Here is a 19,118-nt window from a genome sequence, read left to right on the forward strand (position 1 = left end):
ACAAAAGTATCCTGACCCTGACAGAGCTGATGCACTCACCAGGCTTAAGAGACCCCCTCTTCAGTCACTTGTCAAACTGATAGACTGTGCTCCAAAAGCAAGATTTACCTGGGCAGCCATGGTCTCCAGTCAACCCACTCACTCCCTTTGCTGCTTCTGAGCCCTGTCTGCTTCTGAAGTGGTGGTGAAACAGTGTCCTGGGACCCAGAGAAGCTGAATATGCACCTTATTTCTTTATCTCCACTCCTAGATGCTTTCTGAGCATGCCATGCAGACAGGTTTGCATTCATAAGGCAAAGGAAACTCAGCAAGTACTTGGTTGTTAGTGGTGTCATCTCCCCTCAAAGTTAGAAATTTATTTTGCTTGGATATAACAGGACAGCTATAAAAGAATCTTACCTATTCCCTTTCAATACTTGGATGACAGAAATATCTGAAGGAATGCTTTTAGTGGAGGCCCTTGTCAGAACGCTCTAGGGACGCTGTGGTTAAAGGTGACATTTTCTGAAGGAGGAACAAAGGTGTGGACAAACAAGAAAAGGTGAAGTTGTACTTCAGACCTCTCTTGAACTTCACACTTGCCAAGGAAGTCAGGGAAAAGAAGCTTACATTTTTTTTTTTCCTGGTTACTACAGGCATTCTCAGCCTGTGGCTACTGTAGGAAAAAAATTTTTTTCTCCATCTATCACCATTATATTTACAGACTAGTTCAGCCAGTAGAAAGATCAAATAAGTAGAGATACCACATGCAAACACAATTTTACTATTATAATTCTCTGTTTAATGCAATGCTTTAACTAGGAATACAACTCAGCAGAAGTACATACATATATATTGCATGTAATTTAGTTGTCTCTTCAAAATGTTTCAAACCCTCATCAGCTTATTCCTTCATGGCTTGTTTTGATGAAATACCTTCTTTCTTCATCTTTTATAACAAATGCTGCTGAATAACACAGAAATTTTTCCTCCAAATGGAACACAACATCACACCCAAATTCCCAGTTAATATAACTTAATCAAACTTTGCTTCCACTGTATGAATGTTGTATATTATATATGTATATCTATACAGCATATATAAATATATATCTATAATGTATATATAATCAAGTGGGTCAGCTTTACTCAGCTAACCATAAACTTGTGCTTATCTTATTTATATGAGATCAAATGTACGGCATCAAGAATTTGACCAGTCCTGGTTTTGCCACATGATTTTGGAGATCACATACAGGTAATGCATTCCTTTTTTCTTGCAGTAGTATTTTCTTTTGAAGAAAAGAATGCAGGTTTTTAAATATATATGTATATATATAAATGAATAACAAGTTTTTCATATTGTTAAGTTAAAAAAGATCTCAAGAAGAGATGAGGTTCTTCCTCATACATAGAGCTTGAAGCGTAATTTGACATTCATCATAGATATATTTACATTATAAGCTTATCTGGATAGTGCTACACATAATGTATTATTTTTTACACTGTCAAGATATGGTGTTGGTCATGTTAAAACACACTACCTAAAGGTATTTACAAATTGCTAGTCTCTAACTTACCTCCCACCTCAGCCAAGTGGCACCAGAAATAAGGGATAGGATAGATGGATGTCTGTTGATCGGCAGCCATGGCTCTCCCACCAGTGTTTTTATTACTATTACTGCCACTGCTGCCAGGGTGTGCTTCAGGGAAGGGCAGTCTTTGGATAGAGGTGGAGAGACAGTCTCCAGCAGGGGCAGAAATCCCTACCTCTTCCCTGAAGTCTACATGAGCAGGGGGAAGCAGCAAAGCAATCCAACTGTGGCTCATCCCTTTGCCAGTAAGAACACACCAACTGTGTCCCCCTGTGCTTTCTCCAGTGCTGACAGGTGAGTCAGTCCAGATATTAAGCACCCAGTGTTTAATATCTTAAATTCTTAAATAAATTCTTCCTTCCAAGGGCACTGTGATCACACTGCTTCATGAACCACATAGAGCTGCTTCTGCCAGAGTGAGAGCACTCTGGGACATCTCAGAAAATGGTTTCTGTGTGCTTCTTGGCAAGTATGATTCAAAGAAAAAAAAGAAAAAAGAAAAGAAACTCACAGTGGAAAGACAAAAAAAGAGTAGTTACTGAATGGCACTTTTCAGGTAATACAGAACTTTGGAAGGCAAAAAGACACCAGGATTTATTTTCTTTTATTTGGTTATTACTGGAATGAAATGCATTTAACAAATCTATCCAGTACTCTGAAATATGAGGCCTGGGAAGACTGATATGCTCATGTAACCCACTAGCTCCACAGTGTAGCAAAAGAGGCCATTGCAAAAGGAGGGAAGTAAAAATATAGGATAAATAATTGCATTGGTTGTGGTAGATGTTCAACACAGCCTTGCTATAATTAAATTCTTAGGTTTGGACTCTCAGTGAATGCTCTGCTAGTAAGCTCATGAATGAAAGGGGATTCGAGGGAAGGCAGGGCTGCCTTTCTGTTGCACAGAGGACAAAATTAATCTATGCATGTGGCAGCATGATATCCCACTGCAAGCACATTCACTCTTTGACATTATCCACCGCTGTGCCTAGCACAGAGATAACACAACTGGGGAACAAAAGAACTGATTTGGCTTTGTTTCATCGGAGGGTTTGTTTTATTTCCAATCTAAAACCCATGCAGAAAGGATTAATGGAACTTGCCACTCCACACAGTACCTTGGGCTTCTGTGGAGGAGGATGTTGCATGCTAGGAGGCAGATTTTGGGTGGGGTCAAAGAGGGTAAATACCAGCATTCACAGTGCCTGAAAGGCAAGTGAAAATACAAGCCTGTAGCTGTAACACAGGTGACACTTGTTAAAGTAAGGGGGAAAGCTTTTTGGCAAAACTGTGGCAAAACAGGAAAAACAGGCAGAGAAGAGAGGCTGCAGAAAATGAAAGACCATCTCTGAGGTTCCATCAAGGCAAGGCTCTCTATAAACTTTAAAAGAAAGATTCCTTAACTAGAGCATTTTATAACATACCAGAACTGAAAAAGCAATATTATGTAGAAATCTTGTGTCTGTAGTGAAAGAAAAGCTAACTTCTTTTAAGCCTCTTAATTTCTACCACTTGCACTGTTGTCATCAGGGACTATTAAACACCAAACTCTGTCAGCAAACACCCCCCATGCACAGGGTCAAAGTTTGTTTCTCTGCCCTTTCTTATGTAAAGCCTTACATTCTTGCCCACAAAAACTCCACAGTTTATAAAAAAATAAAGATTTTTCCAAAGTATTTTAAGGGGAGAGAGAAAAAACATCACATGGCTCTACTGCACTCCTGCCCCCAAGCTGCATTCATGTCAAGGTTGCAGCAGGTTGGCTGTCAGGATGCTTTACCTATCCAGTCCTGCTAGGCCACTGCCATGATATAGAAGTGGCAGCAGATGTGGAAAATTCAATTCCCCAGCACCACAGGAGAAAATGGGAGCAGTGTCCTGAGGTGAGAGGTGACATCCAGAGGAATGGCTCATTCGTAGGAATGAAGAGAGAGCAGAGATCAAAATCAGTCAAAACTGGGGAAGGGGACAGTGAATTTGCTAGCAAGCCCCACAGACAAATGGGCACATTCAAATCCATAAAGAGATAAAATCAAGAAGAAGTCTCTGCCCTCCTGCTCCTATCCCTGGATGGGAGGCCAGGAGCTGCTGGGCCACTACAAGGGTTTCTTCAGTGGTGCGTGGGCTGTTTTCACCATAGCCACACTTCTTGAAAGCACCTCTTCTTGTCAATATGTTTTCCTCCACCAGAAGAGTATAAAACAGAGGGCTGATAGATTTAAGCACTTACTTTTGTCCCCTTCATGCTTTGTGTATGCCAAACAAGTGATCTCTGGGGTTCACTTGGGCACTCCCATCCCCTTGAGCTTTTGTACAGAAAAAAAAAAAAAAAAAAAAAAAAAAAAAAAAAAGAAAGAAAGAAAAAGCAATCTGACCTATATAGATTTCTTTGTTGTCCTTGGACTTCCTTTCAACAGGCAACATTCAAACACTTTGCTATCTTTCAATAGATCCTATGATTCCTAATAAGTCAAATGAAAATCTCAAAAAGAAAGAAGGCTGACAAGGTTTTCTTAGATTTTGTTCTCACTGGAAAACAGATTTTAAATATTGCTCCAGCTTTCTTTCTTTCTTTTTTCCTTTTCCTTTTCCATTTTTTTATTTATCTTTCTTTTTCTTTCATTATTTTTCTTTTTCTTCCTTTCTCTTTGACCACAGACATCTTTAATACTTAGAAAAGTTGCCCACTGGATTGATGCATTTCCAGGTTGCTCTTCTCTTCATGGAGCATGAAGGTAGGACTGTCCCATGACAACAGAAATCATTCCCTGTGGGCTGCCTCTTTCTGGAAATTATGAAAGAGGAAGAAACTGAGGGGACAAGAAGTTCTAGCTGCAATTTTTTTGTTGTTGTTGGTTATCAGTTTTGGGATTTCTTTTCTTTTTGTTTTGTTCTCATGAGTCACCTGCACAGTGTGCTTGATTTCTGTGTGAAGCAGAAGTGGCCAGTGCAGCACATGGTGTGGATGTGCCTCTGGGATCCTCTGGCCAAGCCCAAGGTGAAGATGAGGCAGCTCCAGCAGGGCCACCTGGGGCCTTGGGGACCACAGGGTGCAGGTGACAGTGAGGGAAGCCGAAGTTGCCCAGGGAGAGCTGCTCTTCAAGACTGACATCTAGATCTTGCAGAACTATCACTCAGGAGGGAAGTGAAACCTGGTGAATGTGGTTTGGGACACAAAGGAGAGACATGAAAGCTCAAAGGATATTCAAGAACAAATTATTTTGGAGTTCTGAACCATTAGCACATTTTTGATTTACTGAGCCACAATCAGCTGAGGACCCATGAGGTTCCTAATATCTGAGGGCACATTCTGCCTCTTCTCTGCCTTCAGGAGGGGCTAGACAGTACAATAAGTTTTGGCTCTACACCTCCCAGCAGCTGGCAATGCACACTAGGCAGACAAGGTTCCATGCAATATCTTGAATATCAGGTGGTTATTATTCGTATATATAAACCATGTAGGGTTGTGTGTTTGCATGCCTGTGGATTCATACATAGGGGCACTATGTCATCTGTTTTTACACTCTTTAATTGTCTGCAAATGTGAATGCACCATAAACTTACAGGGTGGAAACACAGGAGATTGTGTGTCCTGCAAACCTTTTAAATATACTATAACACAAATCAAAGCACCTTGTCTTCTGAGATCAAAAGTGAGGGTAGTGCTAGGGAAACGTGGTAGAAAACTTCAAATTATGTTTTTCCTTTGCTTGTTTTTTTCATGAATGCTAACCCCAAAATACTTTTCTTCCTGTGGTATTTTGAGTGTCATCATATCACATGATGAAGGAGTATAATTGAAATCTATCTGTCGCACTTCTTAACCTATAGGAATGTCCTTAGATGTTATTCATTATGAGCAAGTGATAGGTTCAAATGTGAGAATAAGGGATTTGCACACCTGACAGAAAACCAGAGTTAAAAGATGAAGTATGGTTATACAACCATTATTTCCCAATTTGAGTACCTGTACCATACCCATAGCACTTGCTGAAAGAAAGAAGCAGGTGTGTCTTTTTTACGAAACTTTTCTAAAGAAGTCAGATATAGAAATTGAACACATTTTATTTTATCTTGAGATTTTATCTGGATTTTTTGAACATTGTAAGAGAATGAAAAACCTAGGAATGTGTAAGTCCTTCCTTTGACCTGTCAAGATAAACCTAGTGAGTGAAGCTTTAAAAAGCAAGCAGTGCTCATTTTGGCAAACTTTGTCGTTTAGTTATTCTTCCTTAGAAGCAGGAAGATGAAAACAGTGATAGTAGATATGACTCAAGGCAAGTGAGGGTTGCAAAATTAGATCCTTGGCTGTATAGAGACAGTTATATTAGGATGAAACCACTAGGGGTATAAATTCAATGACTTCATATTAAGACATGTTAATCCATAATTTAATGTGGCCTTAATTTACTGCAGTTTAATCCTCCTCATTTTCACTTTCTGTTGAGAACTTGTACTGCAAAACATGAAAATTGTCATGATACCAAAGTGCTTTGACACTGTGTTCCATTAAGCTTGTCAAATGTAAAACTTAATTCTGCAAGATTAGTTTCACTGTAATCTCAGAAACTGCTATTTTGAGGTGCATTTTGGAATACTCTGAAGTTGTAGCATGAAATAACCAAATGAATTGGTGTCCTGTGTGATGGTGGCTTTCACTCCAGAAAAGAAATCCTCAGGACACTATCCGTGCTCTTTTTGGGTAAGAAAACATATAAATTTACCTTTGTTAAGGCCTGGAAGCTAGAGGTACTAGCAAGGAGATAAATAAAATATGCATAACTCACAGACAATCTTTGTTTTCAGTAATCTGATACTGTGTGACCTGTCCACAAAATGTTTCATTTTGCTACAGTAAATATCAAATATTGGAATACTAAATTCTTTGTCAGGTAAAAATTATCTAAATTTCACCTAGTGTAGAGTAGCAAAAAATATTTGCATTCCAGCCTTGCCAGACTCCCATCAAGACTATTTTAATATCTGTTTTTCTATAGTCACAATTTCCCACTCTGTATTTTTATTAGTGTTACCCCTTGGCTTACAGTCAAAATATGGCTCTCAGGTAGTACAAGGCAACGTGACCAATATCTTTTCCAGAAAGCAAACATCTTGTGCAGGATGCACCCAGAAAGGACCTCAGTTTCACACTAAGGGCTTAGAAGAGCTTGATCCAGGTGGGTATGTCAGTCTATCTTATTCTTTTCCTCAATAAATTAATCACAGAATCATCTTTTCAGAGGTCAAGAGCATGGTCATCTAATATTAACTATTCATTCTGTGAAGCTTCAATATACCTCTTCATCTTTACATCCACGTTTAAATGGATGTAGCCTTTTATTTTTCTAGTAATAATCTTGTTTCTATTCTTCAGCTGAGACCCTTTGTTTGGCTATCATGGTGGCTGACTGGATGAAACCTTTAAATTTACAACTTCTTTTAATATTCAGTCTTGCTCTGGACAAGTAAGGTACAGAAAGGAAGAAAAGGCTGATGAAGGTAAAAGACAAATAAATCCTCAGGTTGTTGTTATGTGACGAACAAAGTGAACAAAATCGTCTCAAAAGCTTTGGTTTACATGGATGCTGAAGTCTTGGCATGTAGCAATCTGGACAAGACCACGTCTTTTCATTTTGATCTTGACATGATGAAGTAGTCACAGAACAAAAGCCCCTGGGATGGGGCAAGCAGCAGACTTGGAACGACATACAATGATTACATGTTGCGCATAAGAACACTTTCAGAACTGATGTGGTTTTGGAAATGGTGGTGTCATAAACAACATAAAAAGTTTTTGTCATGATTTACCTGACATTAAGCTTCTTATATGACAGTGGCAAAACAGCTTTAGACAACTTTGAGCTTTAGAAAATTTCTGCCATGATTGATTTAAATTATGCAATAATCTTCCAAACTCCTATGCTCCTTCCACACAGTTATTATTAAAATTGGTGGTTTTTTTTACCTAGATGAAGATGTAATAAACACACACAGAAAAAAAAAAGAAGAAAAAGAAAAAGAGAATGAAAGAACAAGTATTTTACAAAGAATGACCAAAAATCATAGACTTTAAAGCCCTTCTGCAGAATACTCTCAGAAAGTAAGGAACTGTGCCTCCAGTCCTCATACTTGAATAATTTCTCAAACATCCCCGTGTCCTAAAGATTTATTTTAATTTATTAAAAAATGTTTTAAAGCGTAGTCCTCAGGGGTACAGCTGATACCCCTTATCAGTATTTCCACTAACATCCTGGATTGCACATTCCATAGAAGAGCATAAAGTGCTATAGCATCGAGGCTTTTTTGAATTTAATTTGGAACTCCTTCACCCTTTCCACAATTATTTTCATTATTACTTTTACCTTGTAGCTCCTATATTCTTGTAATGACACATAAGAAGGTCCTTAAAGGTCTTTTTGAAGGTGGCGTTGCAGAGCGCGTAGCAGGCGGGGTTGACGGTGCTGTTGATGTAACAGAGCCAGTAACCGAGGGTCCATACGGTGCCAGGGATGCAGGATGTGCAGAAGCTGTTGATGAGCACCATCACATTGTATGGGGTCCAGGTGATGATGAAGGCCAGGAGGATGGCCAAAATCGTCCTTGTCACCTTTTTCTCTCTAGAAGGGGGTGGTTTCTTTTTGGCTGGCTGCTTTGTCATCTTGACAATTTTCCGGGCTACGCTATTCTGTTTCTCCTCCCCGTTCGTGCCTATGATCTCGACAGTAGTGTTGGTAGGGGCACAGCAGTCTCCCTTTTGGGATTTGGTGACTATCCTGATGCATGTCAGCTTGGAGTTCTCTGCTTTGACATGGTCTTGGGAGGCAGAAGCCTGTCTGGCATCTTTGGTAGCTTCATCCTCTTTCAAGTTGGAAGCGACCACACTGATGGAGGTGGAGTCATTGGAGCTCTCCTTCTCCCCTTGAACACAGTTATTGGTTACAGTCTCTTCACTGGTTTTTCCATTCTGAATTTTGCTGTGCTCCAAACCATCCCCGCTGGTTGGGATATTGTTATTGTTTGGTTTCACTATTTTACCTTGGACAAGGCTGGGGGAAACTGTTTCTTGGTTTTGGGTGGCTTCCTTTTTTCCTTTCTTTATCCGACTCTTACTGGCTCGAGAGATTTGCCAGTAAAGGACAGTCATGATGATAACAGGCAAATAGAAGGCTGCAATGGCAGTGCCAAAAGTGACAGCAGGGTTGGAAAAAAACTGGATGTAGCAGTCCCCATCTGGGACAGTCCTTCCTCCCACAATGAATTGCCAGAAGAGAATTGCAGGGGCCCAGAGGATGAAGGACAGCACCCAGGCGGCTGCGATCATCATGCCGGCCATCTTCGTGGTCCGCTTCACGGGATACGTCAGGGGCTTGGTGACACAGAAGTACCTGTCAAAGCTGATGATGAGCAGGTTCATTACAGAGGCGTTGCTGACCACGTAGTCAAGAGCCAGCCAGAGGTCACACACCACGGGCCCCAAGGGCCAGTAGCCTATCACAGTGTAGAGGGTGTACAGGTTCATGGAAAAGATGCCAATGATCAAGTCAGCGCAGGCCAGGCTGAACAGGAAATAATTGTTGACAGTCTGAAGGTGCCTGTTGACTTTGATTGACACCATGACCAGGATGTTTCCAATTATGGTGACCAGGCTGAGAGACCCTGCTACCAGGACAATGAACACCACCTCGACAGTCTTATAGCGGCTCTCCAAGGCCATCACATTTTCAGAGGAAGAGTTTAAGTACGTTGAGTTATTCATTTTGCTTCTGATAACAAGATACCCAGTTACAACTTAAGCCTGCAGAGGAAAGAAAAGAAAACAGACACCATCAGGAAGTTAGCCCCTTAGCCTTTAAGGAATGGATCCCAAAAAAACTGACTTGGCAAATGTTCTCAGCTAGAAGATGTATTCAGAAAAAAAACAGTCAGCTTTGGTCAATGGAAACACTTTACAGTGTGCAATTTAGGAATAACAGAACAATAGGCTAGCTCTAAATATGTGAGAAAGGTACACATCTGGACCCAAAACTACATTTTTAAGTTCTTAGATGCATTTTTCTTTTTTTTGTTTTTTTAAAACTAATATTGACTTGAATATTAGTTCAAGTCAATAATATTTTGGAACTGAACCTGCATATTATTTTCTTTCCTGCTAACAAAATTGTTCTCTTTGCTCATTTCAAACCCTATTCCAAATAAAAGGTCTGGACTGGAGGGTGTCCTTCTTATAACCCAAAGTGAAGCTGTAGTCTACTGAGAGGCAGACAATGGGAAGGAGATCTCTGCTTCTGTTTTTCTTTCATTTTCCACCTGGGCATGTTTCTGTGAGGTTTAGGGAACAGGTTTTTTACCATAACTCCCCCCCAGTTTTCTTACCCAGCATTTCTTTTTTTTAGGCAACACAAAGGTTTTGGCACTTCATTAAACTAATTCATCTGTCAATAAACAAAAGAGGTTGGGTCTGTTGAAGTTAACAGAATTTCTAAACTCACCTCAGTAGATCATTTGCCTATTTAGTTAGATGCAAATATATTTTATTTCTTTTTTTTTTCCAATTTCAGTAAGATGAAAGTTATTTTTTACTTACTTTTGAGTATTTGTACCTGGATAAGTCATAGTTGTTTGTTCAGGTTTTTTTAAAACATGGTATTATCTTTTGATGCTTGCTTGACTGCACTTTTCCTATTATTTTTCAAATCACAATATTTTTAATCTGCATCACATAAAGCTAAAACAAAAGGTCTGACATAGATAGCAGGGTAATGCTAAATAAAGAAACAAATAAAAATCAGTTCTATTTACACATAGCAATTATTTTTGTGCCCCTTATACTCTACTGGCAGTGCTCAATAAATAGTAATTAAATTGCTAGTGATACACATTTGCTAGAAGACTAAGAAAACAGCGTGCTTTTGCCTTCAGGATATATTCTATCTTTTTGTGTATCCCCTGGAAGTCAATAGAATGCACTGGAATTGTACAGCATGTGAGTGCTCATTATTTATGAGCTGTGCTCAAAGGATTATTGAAGCATGAAGGCCAGATGTGACAGGGAAGTTAGGGTTTTTTTTCTAATGACAATATTCTGCTTTCCCCCCCCTCGCACATAAGGCATCACTTCTTTAAGAAAGAGTCTCTAAACATGGTGGTGGAATCAAAGGAAGACAAAAAAAGTATCTGTGTACAGCTCCTCTATACAACAGGGATTAGAAAATTCTCCTCTGGTTCCTCTGACTAACCTGCTGATGCACAGACATATGCAGTCCACGTCACTTCAAAGGAGCAATGCATTTTTACTGTCATTTCAGTACTGTGCTTTTTTATTTTTTTCCCGTTTTTTCCAGATGCAAAAGAGAGAAGGTGATGCAAAATGTCAGCACAGTGGCAAAACCCCTTCTGAACTCTCAGAAAAATAAGCAAGCCTGTCTCTGTGGAAAAGTCAAAATGCTAAACCAGGGTGAAAGGTTTTCTGTCTGAGGAAACTTTGTAATCTTGAAATTTATACTTAGAGAAATACAACTGGCAGAGAGAGGGTGGGGCTCATGCATTTGCCTTTCCTATCAAAAACAGCTACAATTTTTTTACCAATTCTATGTTGAAGTGAATACTTCAATGAATAAATAGAGGAACATGCAACATGAATAAATAGAGGATCATAAGGCTCAGCAGACATTTATTTTTTGCTATCTATTTACCAGTACAACAATAAAATCCTTGGGATCAGGTTCAAGATAACGAAATGAAGGAGTGCTTTAGTTAAGTGTGTGCTTTTTACAGTAAGAATAGGCTGAGTGGAATGTAGCAGAATTTCTCCTCTGTGCAAAAATATTGATGGGACACCTTTAATATATAGGACTGTCATTTCAGCAATTCCCAGTCTATTTTTCTCCCAAAGCTTCACAGCTGAGCAGCTGGTTATCCAGCTAGATGTGTAAGACATCAATTTTTTGGACAAGCTAAGAATTTCTCCCAAGCAGAGTTGTTTATGAGCATTCTTGACAGAATGCATTTCTAATGAAGAAGCAAAATCATGCATAGTGACGTAGTGATTAAAAAAAAAAAAAATCAGCTGAAGAAGGTTCATGATCTGGTGCTCTGCAGCTACTCTGGTGACAGAAAGTGAGTGGGGGAGCAAAATGGAGATCAGTGAGAGTGGATTAGAGATGAAAAAATTACGCTTTGTTATAAGAAAACAAGTTTTTCTCTACAATATATTTTTGAAAAACTGTTCAGAATTTCTGATTTCATTCCACTGAAGAAAAAAATTAATTTTAAAAACTTGAAGCTTGTGAAACCAAATTGCCATTTCCCAGCTGACTTTATTCCCAAGTCTTTTCAGGTGAAATTTTTACCCACTTTCACTGGAAATATTGGTAATCCAGTAACAATTTCCCTGATTTTATGGGAATCTATAGGATGCAAGGAGATGGATGAAAGTTAAAAACTAATCTTACTTTCTAGGAATAGGATTTCATGGTGTTAATATGAATGGAAGCAAAGCAAAAGAGTCTCTTTCCCTCTTTTTGCACAAAACTTTCCGGCCCTTAAGAAGGCTAGTAACTCTGGATTGCAAATTACGAGGGCAGTTCCAGCTTTCTGAGGTACAGGGAAACATCTGCTGTCACCAGCTCCAGTAAAAACCTCCCTTTGCCTTCATCAGCGTGATTGTGAAGTGAAGCATATTTTGCAATGTATGTTGATGAGAGAGTGTAAGGCTGGAGAGACAAATATGATGCATGGTCACTGCTCAGAGTACTAAAATTCCACATGCAGAGGTAGGGCTGTGTGCCCCTCCTAACCCCAGAGCCCCTGCAATCCTCTGGGCTCCTTCCTGTGGGCTGCAGCAGGGCTGGAATCAGGTGCACAGAGAGGGTTCTGTTTCTCATCGTGCCTGCTTGTAAGGACTACTTTTGTTTTTGTCTTGCCACAGAGCCCATCTCTCCTGCTGCAGGGACAGTTGTTATGGGAGCAGATGTTATTCATCAGGCAGACCTACAAGGCAGAGGCATTTTAAGGTAACATGACCTCCTGTGTGAGAAATACCAGATCTTATTCTTGAACAAACACAGCTCTCCTCTGCAAGCCCATGGGTATTTGTGTGAGTTGCACAATATGGCACTGAATCCCGTGGGCTACCATAATTCATCCTTCTATACTAAATGCATTCTTGCTAAACAGAGAATACCCAGAAAAGGCAAGGAATGTCTCTTGTGACCTTAAAAGCAACCAAGATAATTTTCTGAAATATATTTCAAAATATATATGACTTTTTGGAGTGGAAACATCATAATCCCTGCACAGAAAATGTCCAAAGCCAAGAAATCCACATATAAATGAATTCATTGTTTGATAGTTGATATGCACTTGGGAAACATTCCCAGTGCAGTAGTTCCTCCCTGTAAAGAACTCACAGTACTGAAAATTATTCCCTTCTATTGACTGGGCAACTGTTTAGGGCAGAGCTGGGGCATACTTAAGCATTGGATCCTGCTGAGTTGTGCTTTCCACTTATCCTGACAGGAACACATCCATTTAGTGCAGGCAAATCTTGTAGCAAACATTGTAATTTTAAATTTAAAATATATCTCCAACATCTGCCGCAAAACACTACAGAAATATTTGGTATATTGAAAAAAATGGCTGATACATCATGCCTGTCAGAGTTTATTAGACAAACTATTCTTCTGTATTGTGCATATTGACAAGTTAAATTTGGTAAGGATTTAATGTCTTCTTTGAATTCTCTGAAACCATATAAAGGTCAAGACATGAAAGAGGCAACAAATGATCAGTGCCTGAAAATTATATTTGTGATTTAAACAGGATTACCCAAGAATGTATGTGCATTGCCATTCTGAGGGCACATCTAAGTCTCAAGCAGAATGAAATACACTTTAACTTTTTTTTTTTGACCTGGTTCCTCTTCAGACCAAACGTATGTAAAATAGATTTGATGTTTGCTGTAGCAATAGTGGAATCTTTTTTTCCTGAAATGATTTTTTTCCCAAGCTCAATTGATTTTGATTCTAAATTTCTTCCTGGTACCATTTTAAACTCACAGTGTGAAAACAAAAAGAGAGAAGCAAAATCCCTTAATCTATGACAAATATCCTAGGTCTGTTAGCCAGAATTTACTGCAGACTTTAAGAGAAAATACATCTATAGTCTTTACTTTTGGTAAAAACACATTTCAGAAAATACCCAAACACCTGAAGACTAAAATCTTCACCACATGAACTATCTTCTGCAAGCCTTTTGAAACTAGAAACAGCTTTGCTAAATATTACTGGCTAGGTGTGGTCTGTTGTTCTTTTTCTTTTTCATGCACTTTTGTTTATCTCAAACAACACATGTCCTACAAAAAAGATATCTTGTGGGCCTGTTTGGATCTACTTTTTCCCTTCTAATTGTGAAGGATACCTAAGGGCAAAATTAAAAATTTCTGCACAGATCTTGAAAAAAGAAGTAGATCAGAGTCAGAAAATATTAAAAAAGCAAACCAGCAGTGTGCCACAAACAACAGTTGAAACAAGGCAGAATGAAAATATTCCCCCAAAAGCAGCAGGGGACTGTACATGAGTAGGTGTCAATGCTGGCACCAAAGCTGCTGCCTCAGGGCACGTTAGGGTCTGAGGATTTGTGCATTGCTTTTTGTGCACTGCAAACAGATTTGTGCTGTTAACTACATCTTGCACACTGTGGCTCTTGCAGTCTAAAACTGTATAGAAAGAAATATAGAAAAACTATATAGAAGTAAATATAGTGTCATAAGCCCAACATGTTGATATTAAATATGACACAAGTAGAAGTATAGACAGCATAGTAAAAAAAAAACCCAAAACCAACCAAACAATAATCTCTCTAGTTTCAGGAAATAAATAAAAAAGGTTGTTTTTCCTCAAAGATCAGATAATAAATTATTCCTAATATATTGATACTATTATTACTATTACTACTGTTATAGTAGTCACCCACTGGTACTAAGGCACATGAAATATTACCTTTCTGTTAGTATAGGTTTAACTGCAGATATATTTTTCTTTATTTGGGACCTGTGTTATCAAGAGAGAATTTGCATTCTGTCTTTGGGCAGCTGATACCATTACAAGCTAAACTCTGCATCCTACTGCATTGGGCCAACCTGAAAAATATGCTTAATACACATGGTTCAATCTAACTGGTTTTGAGCCAAAAATGAAAAAAAAAAAAAAAAAAAAAAAGGATTTTTACCTCCTGGACTAGAGAAGATACTTTTATTCACATGCCTCATTCTTGCTAGGATTATAAAAAAAAATCTTGTTACAAAACTAGTGAGAAAATAACAAATTCTCTTGGTGAAGTTATGGAAGGTTTTTCTCTCTGTTCTTGTGAAACCATGAGATTTATCCGTATGATAAAGTGACTGAATACAATGGTCCATGTCACTCCTGAGTCCCACCTGCAATCCTGTGCACCTCAGCTTATTAGAGGTGCTTACACAGTAGAGGGAGTTTTCAGAATGGCAATTGCAAAGCAGAAAGTTTTAGCATTACATTTCAGGCAAAGTAAATAGTTAGGAATGCTCTTACTGTTGAAAGCTAGAAGAGCATTGTTTATGTTTTGTTACTTTTTTTCAGGTAAGGTGTGAAATATGCCTATTTGCTAAGATCAAAATAAATTTATAATCCAGAAATCAGAGAAAAAAAATTAAAATTTAGTCTTTGGAGTATGAAAGGCAAAATGGAAGCATCTCATAGCTTTCTCTAGAGGGCTGTGTTAAATGGATAGCATCTCCATCTAGAGGCACAGATAAGCAGCTGCCACATAAAACAGTCCTTTCCAGTAATAGAATGGCTTAAAAATATTTGTAAAAATTTTTAACTCTCTGGCAGAGGAGATCCACATTTTATTGCCATTTAAATTTTATTCTAATTAATGAGCAGAGATATAATTTGATGAAAATCTGAAGACATTACAGTTAAATATTCCTGGAGCAAGCAGTCTGGATGAAGAGGTGTATGACCTGGGATGAGCTCTGTCAGTCAGAGCATGGTTCTAATAACACCACAGCTCTGGTTTTGATCCCTGGAAGGGCCATTCACTTAAGAGTTGGACTTGGTGATCCTTGTGGGTCCTTCCAAATCAGAATATTCTGTGATCTAGTTAGACTGGGGCAGCCAGTGCACAGAAACATGTGCTTAGGCCTGAGTTTATTCACTGCAACCACCATCATTTTGTCGTCAATTTGGGCATGACCCAAATCAAAATGTTGTTTCACAGAACATCATAAATGGGTTCGAAGTGTGGATGATGTCATCAAAAGGTAAAAACTGGAGACTAGCTCATACCACATACACATTTCATCAGTGCACCTAAAGCATAATTTTTCTGCTAGTAGAGGTTATAGGAGAGAGAAAAGGGACATTAAAGTGACAGATTTTAGTAAGTGACTTCTCCTTTCTGCCTTTGCTGCACCACTGTTAGAAGTTGACTGAAGCTTCTCACATTGATTAACCAAACAAGTTTTATCTGACTATAACTATCTTCTTCAAGCACTTTAGTTAAAATAGTTGTACTAGAACTCAGACTAAAATGATACCTATCCTCAGCCATGAGAAAAGTTGCCTCAGCAGAAGAGTTATTTAAGTTTCTGCTCAGATTGAATTGAAGATCATTAGGTTCAAGGATATATCTTCTGTAGGAAAAGCGTGGTGAGAGTTAAGTAGTCCCTCTGCAGCCCAGCACAAATTGGAGGCACAGCACTTCATTATCCTCAGATCACCCATAACACCTGTGCTGTTAAATACAAAAACCTTATGAGAGCTACTCAAAGTCCCTGACTGACAAGCAGTGAAGCTGGTGAGAGGAGAGGGATGACTGGTGAGAGGCTGACTGAAACCAACTTAATGTACAAGCAGACCTGAAAAAAAATCCTCAAACCAAACCAACAACCAAACAACCAACCCTCCTACACAAAAGAAACCAAAAAAAAAACAAACCCACAAAACAACCCCCCCAAAAAAACCCCAACCCAGTCTTTCTAGTCTTTCCTGGCTTAAATTATTTCTATTTCTTTAAGAGTCTGTAGGAATATTGGTCATGAGAAAAATCCAGAGAACTGCAGTACATTAGAGGAAGGGTCTCTCAAGGAACCATGGATTAACCCCCTCAACCTGCCAGTGAGTCCAAAAATAATTCTGTGATATTTCTGTGAATATCTGAGAATCCCTCCAAGACATAAGAAGTCCATTTGGGATCATGAATAAACCCATGGAGACTCTCACTCTACTCTTCAGACAGAGTCAGAGTAGGGCTTCTGACAGGAATATTAACATATGAGAGCCCATGGAGACTGTTACTGAAGCTAAAGAAAATCTTTCCTTTTCTCTAGGCTGTAAATGGTCTAAGTACCTGGCTTTTGCATGGGATTTTCTTATTCACTCACAAAGATCTATCAGATAATCCTCAAATCTGCTTTGGAAAGTACCTTATATTTTTACTCAGAAAATGCTTTTAATATCCTTTTAAACACCATCATGGTCAGTCTTACAGGAAATTCTCAAGAGCTTGAAAATCTAGTCTGCTCTTCTGTGTCCATAAATTCTGGGGATTTTTACACATCTTCCATCTTACTTTACATCTTACCTAGAGATGTAGATTAGAAGCACAGGAAAGAATGATGACTCAGATATTACAGGGAATGGCTCAGATTCTTTGCAAGGATATATTGAAGAGAAGTTCAAACTTGTTTCTGAGAGGGCAGCTAAATTTTTTTTATGCCTGTATTACTGTAGACTGCATTTGAAACAGTGATCATGAAATACTGAAGGAACTTAATTAGGTCTTTTCCTTACCAGAAAGCAGTGATACCTAAATTTCCAAACCAGAATCTATATTTTCAAACTCATTCTGCAGTCTGAGAAAAGTTTGTGAAAGATGGAAAGAGAGGCAATGCCTAAAAAAATACCCATAAAAACATTTAAAAATCTAAAATGAAGTTTTTGCTACAGCTAATTATAAATATGTTGATTGCAACTATGATTATTTACTGTGGCTCTGCACAGAGAACAGAGAACCTCAAAGATCACGTAGTCCTTGCCAAAGAAAGGAGAGTTTTATTTAGCAGTTTTTCATAGCTACTGCATAAGGATAGTGTCCCTAAGTCTCTGACTGTGCTGTGCTTCACTATATGACTGCTATGAACTTTAATTACATAGACTATAGCTACAGACTAATTGTGTTTTGACTTCATTACAGGTCTAACGAATCTGTGTCTAAATTTGGCTCTGATGCATGGGTCCAGATATTGGTCCTAGCATTCTGCAGCTACTCTTAGCAAGGTAAAATACCTTAGCTTTGCACTAATTCACCATGCCTTTAAAAGAAGCCTCTGTTAAAAAGTAATATAATGTTTAGCAAGCTAAACTTAATAACAGGAAACTGAGGGACTTGTATCTGACACTGTACCTTCTCTAAAAATTATATTCATCATCACTGCTCCAGGTAGACTAAAATTCATAAGCAAATACTCTCAAGCTCTCTGCAGGTTTTGGTTTTTAGAGACATTAAGTCTGTTCACATCAGACTTTGACCACTCTTGAATATTGACCAAAATAAAATAATGGGAACATTTGATATATAGGGTTAAAGAAAGGACAAATTTGATTATTTGAAGATAAAAAAATTAAAAGCCTGGGGGGCATTTACTAGCACAGGATGGAGAAGAGCAAGCCATTACTCTGTGCACAGATCTGCAAACTTCACAAACTCACTTTGTTACTTTAGCAATGAAGTCTGTGTAATACAAAATTTCCAGAGAGTGATAGTGATGAATATATTTGATGTCCCTTGCACATTCCAGTCTATGGCAAAGATGGTTTTTAATTGAAAGAGAGAAAGAGGTTGTTTCTGAAATTCAGAAACTGTGTCATTGTATTTTACCACATGGGAACCTCTTTTACATTGTGGCAGAAGCACCATGTCAGCTTCATCACAACTTCTGGTATAATGACTTGGCCTGCTGATGAAGTCAGTTCTCTCCCATTTTTGGTGTTGAGGATCTCAAACTCTTTTTATTACAGTCCTGAAATTCCACAGTTATGCTGTGCATTACTCTCTGCCCTACTTTGGTAGACTTATCTGTTACTGTCTGCAAGTTTCCTGTTTCTGCTTCCACATCTCAGACCACCTTCCCACAGCACACATGTCTAAGGACAAAAAGACTACTGACTAATATATTTCATTTTCTGAGGTCTCACTTTACCCTATTCTTCTGCAGTGGTCCACTTCTCTGAACCTAAACCCATCTTTACATAACAACTCTTTAAATTGGGACTTCATGGTGAAGCAAACTTACAGGAAGTAAACTTAAATCTAAATAGGAATAGTGTCTAGCAGTGCACCTAGGGAACAATCTCCTTCATCAATCTGCAGTGTCCCTGAAGTGTCATGTTGGAGATTAAATCCCTCCCACTGTGCCATGCAACAGCAGCAGAACCACTCAGCAGTGATTGCTGCATTGCAACGTGCCTCCACACTGCACAAACCTATTTGAAGAGCACAAGAACA

At 38.6% G+C, this 19,118-nt stretch overlaps 1 protein-coding gene across 12 annotated transcripts in view; it reads right to left on the reverse strand.

Annotated features, from left to right (window-relative positions):
* Nucleotides 1-758: 758 nt before the first annotated feature.
* Nucleotides 759-19,118, reverse strand: part of CHRM2 (cholinergic receptor muscarinic 2) — a 118,008-nt gene continuing 99,648 nt past the window's right edge. For 11 of the 12 annotated variants that reach the window (XM_085568823.1, XM_085568821.1, XM_085568816.1 and 8 more), the window contains one exon: nt 759-9,369. In XM_085568823.1, coding sequence (XP_085424949.1) covers nt 7,933-9,330 — 1,398 coding nt within the window. In that variant the 5' untranslated portion in view covers nt 9,331-9,369 and the 3' untranslated portion in view covers nt 759-7,932. The remainder of the gene's footprint in view (nt 9,370-19,118) is intronic. The other variant, XM_085568820.1, reaches the window with a different exon arrangement.

The sequence above is a fragment of the Lonchura striata genome, chromosome 1A (assembly GCF_050655825.1).
Source record: "Lonchura striata isolate lonStrDom1 chromosome 1A, ASM5065582v1, whole genome shotgun sequence".
Lineage (NCBI taxonomy): Eukaryota > Metazoa > Chordata > Aves > Passeriformes > Estrildidae > Lonchura > Lonchura striata.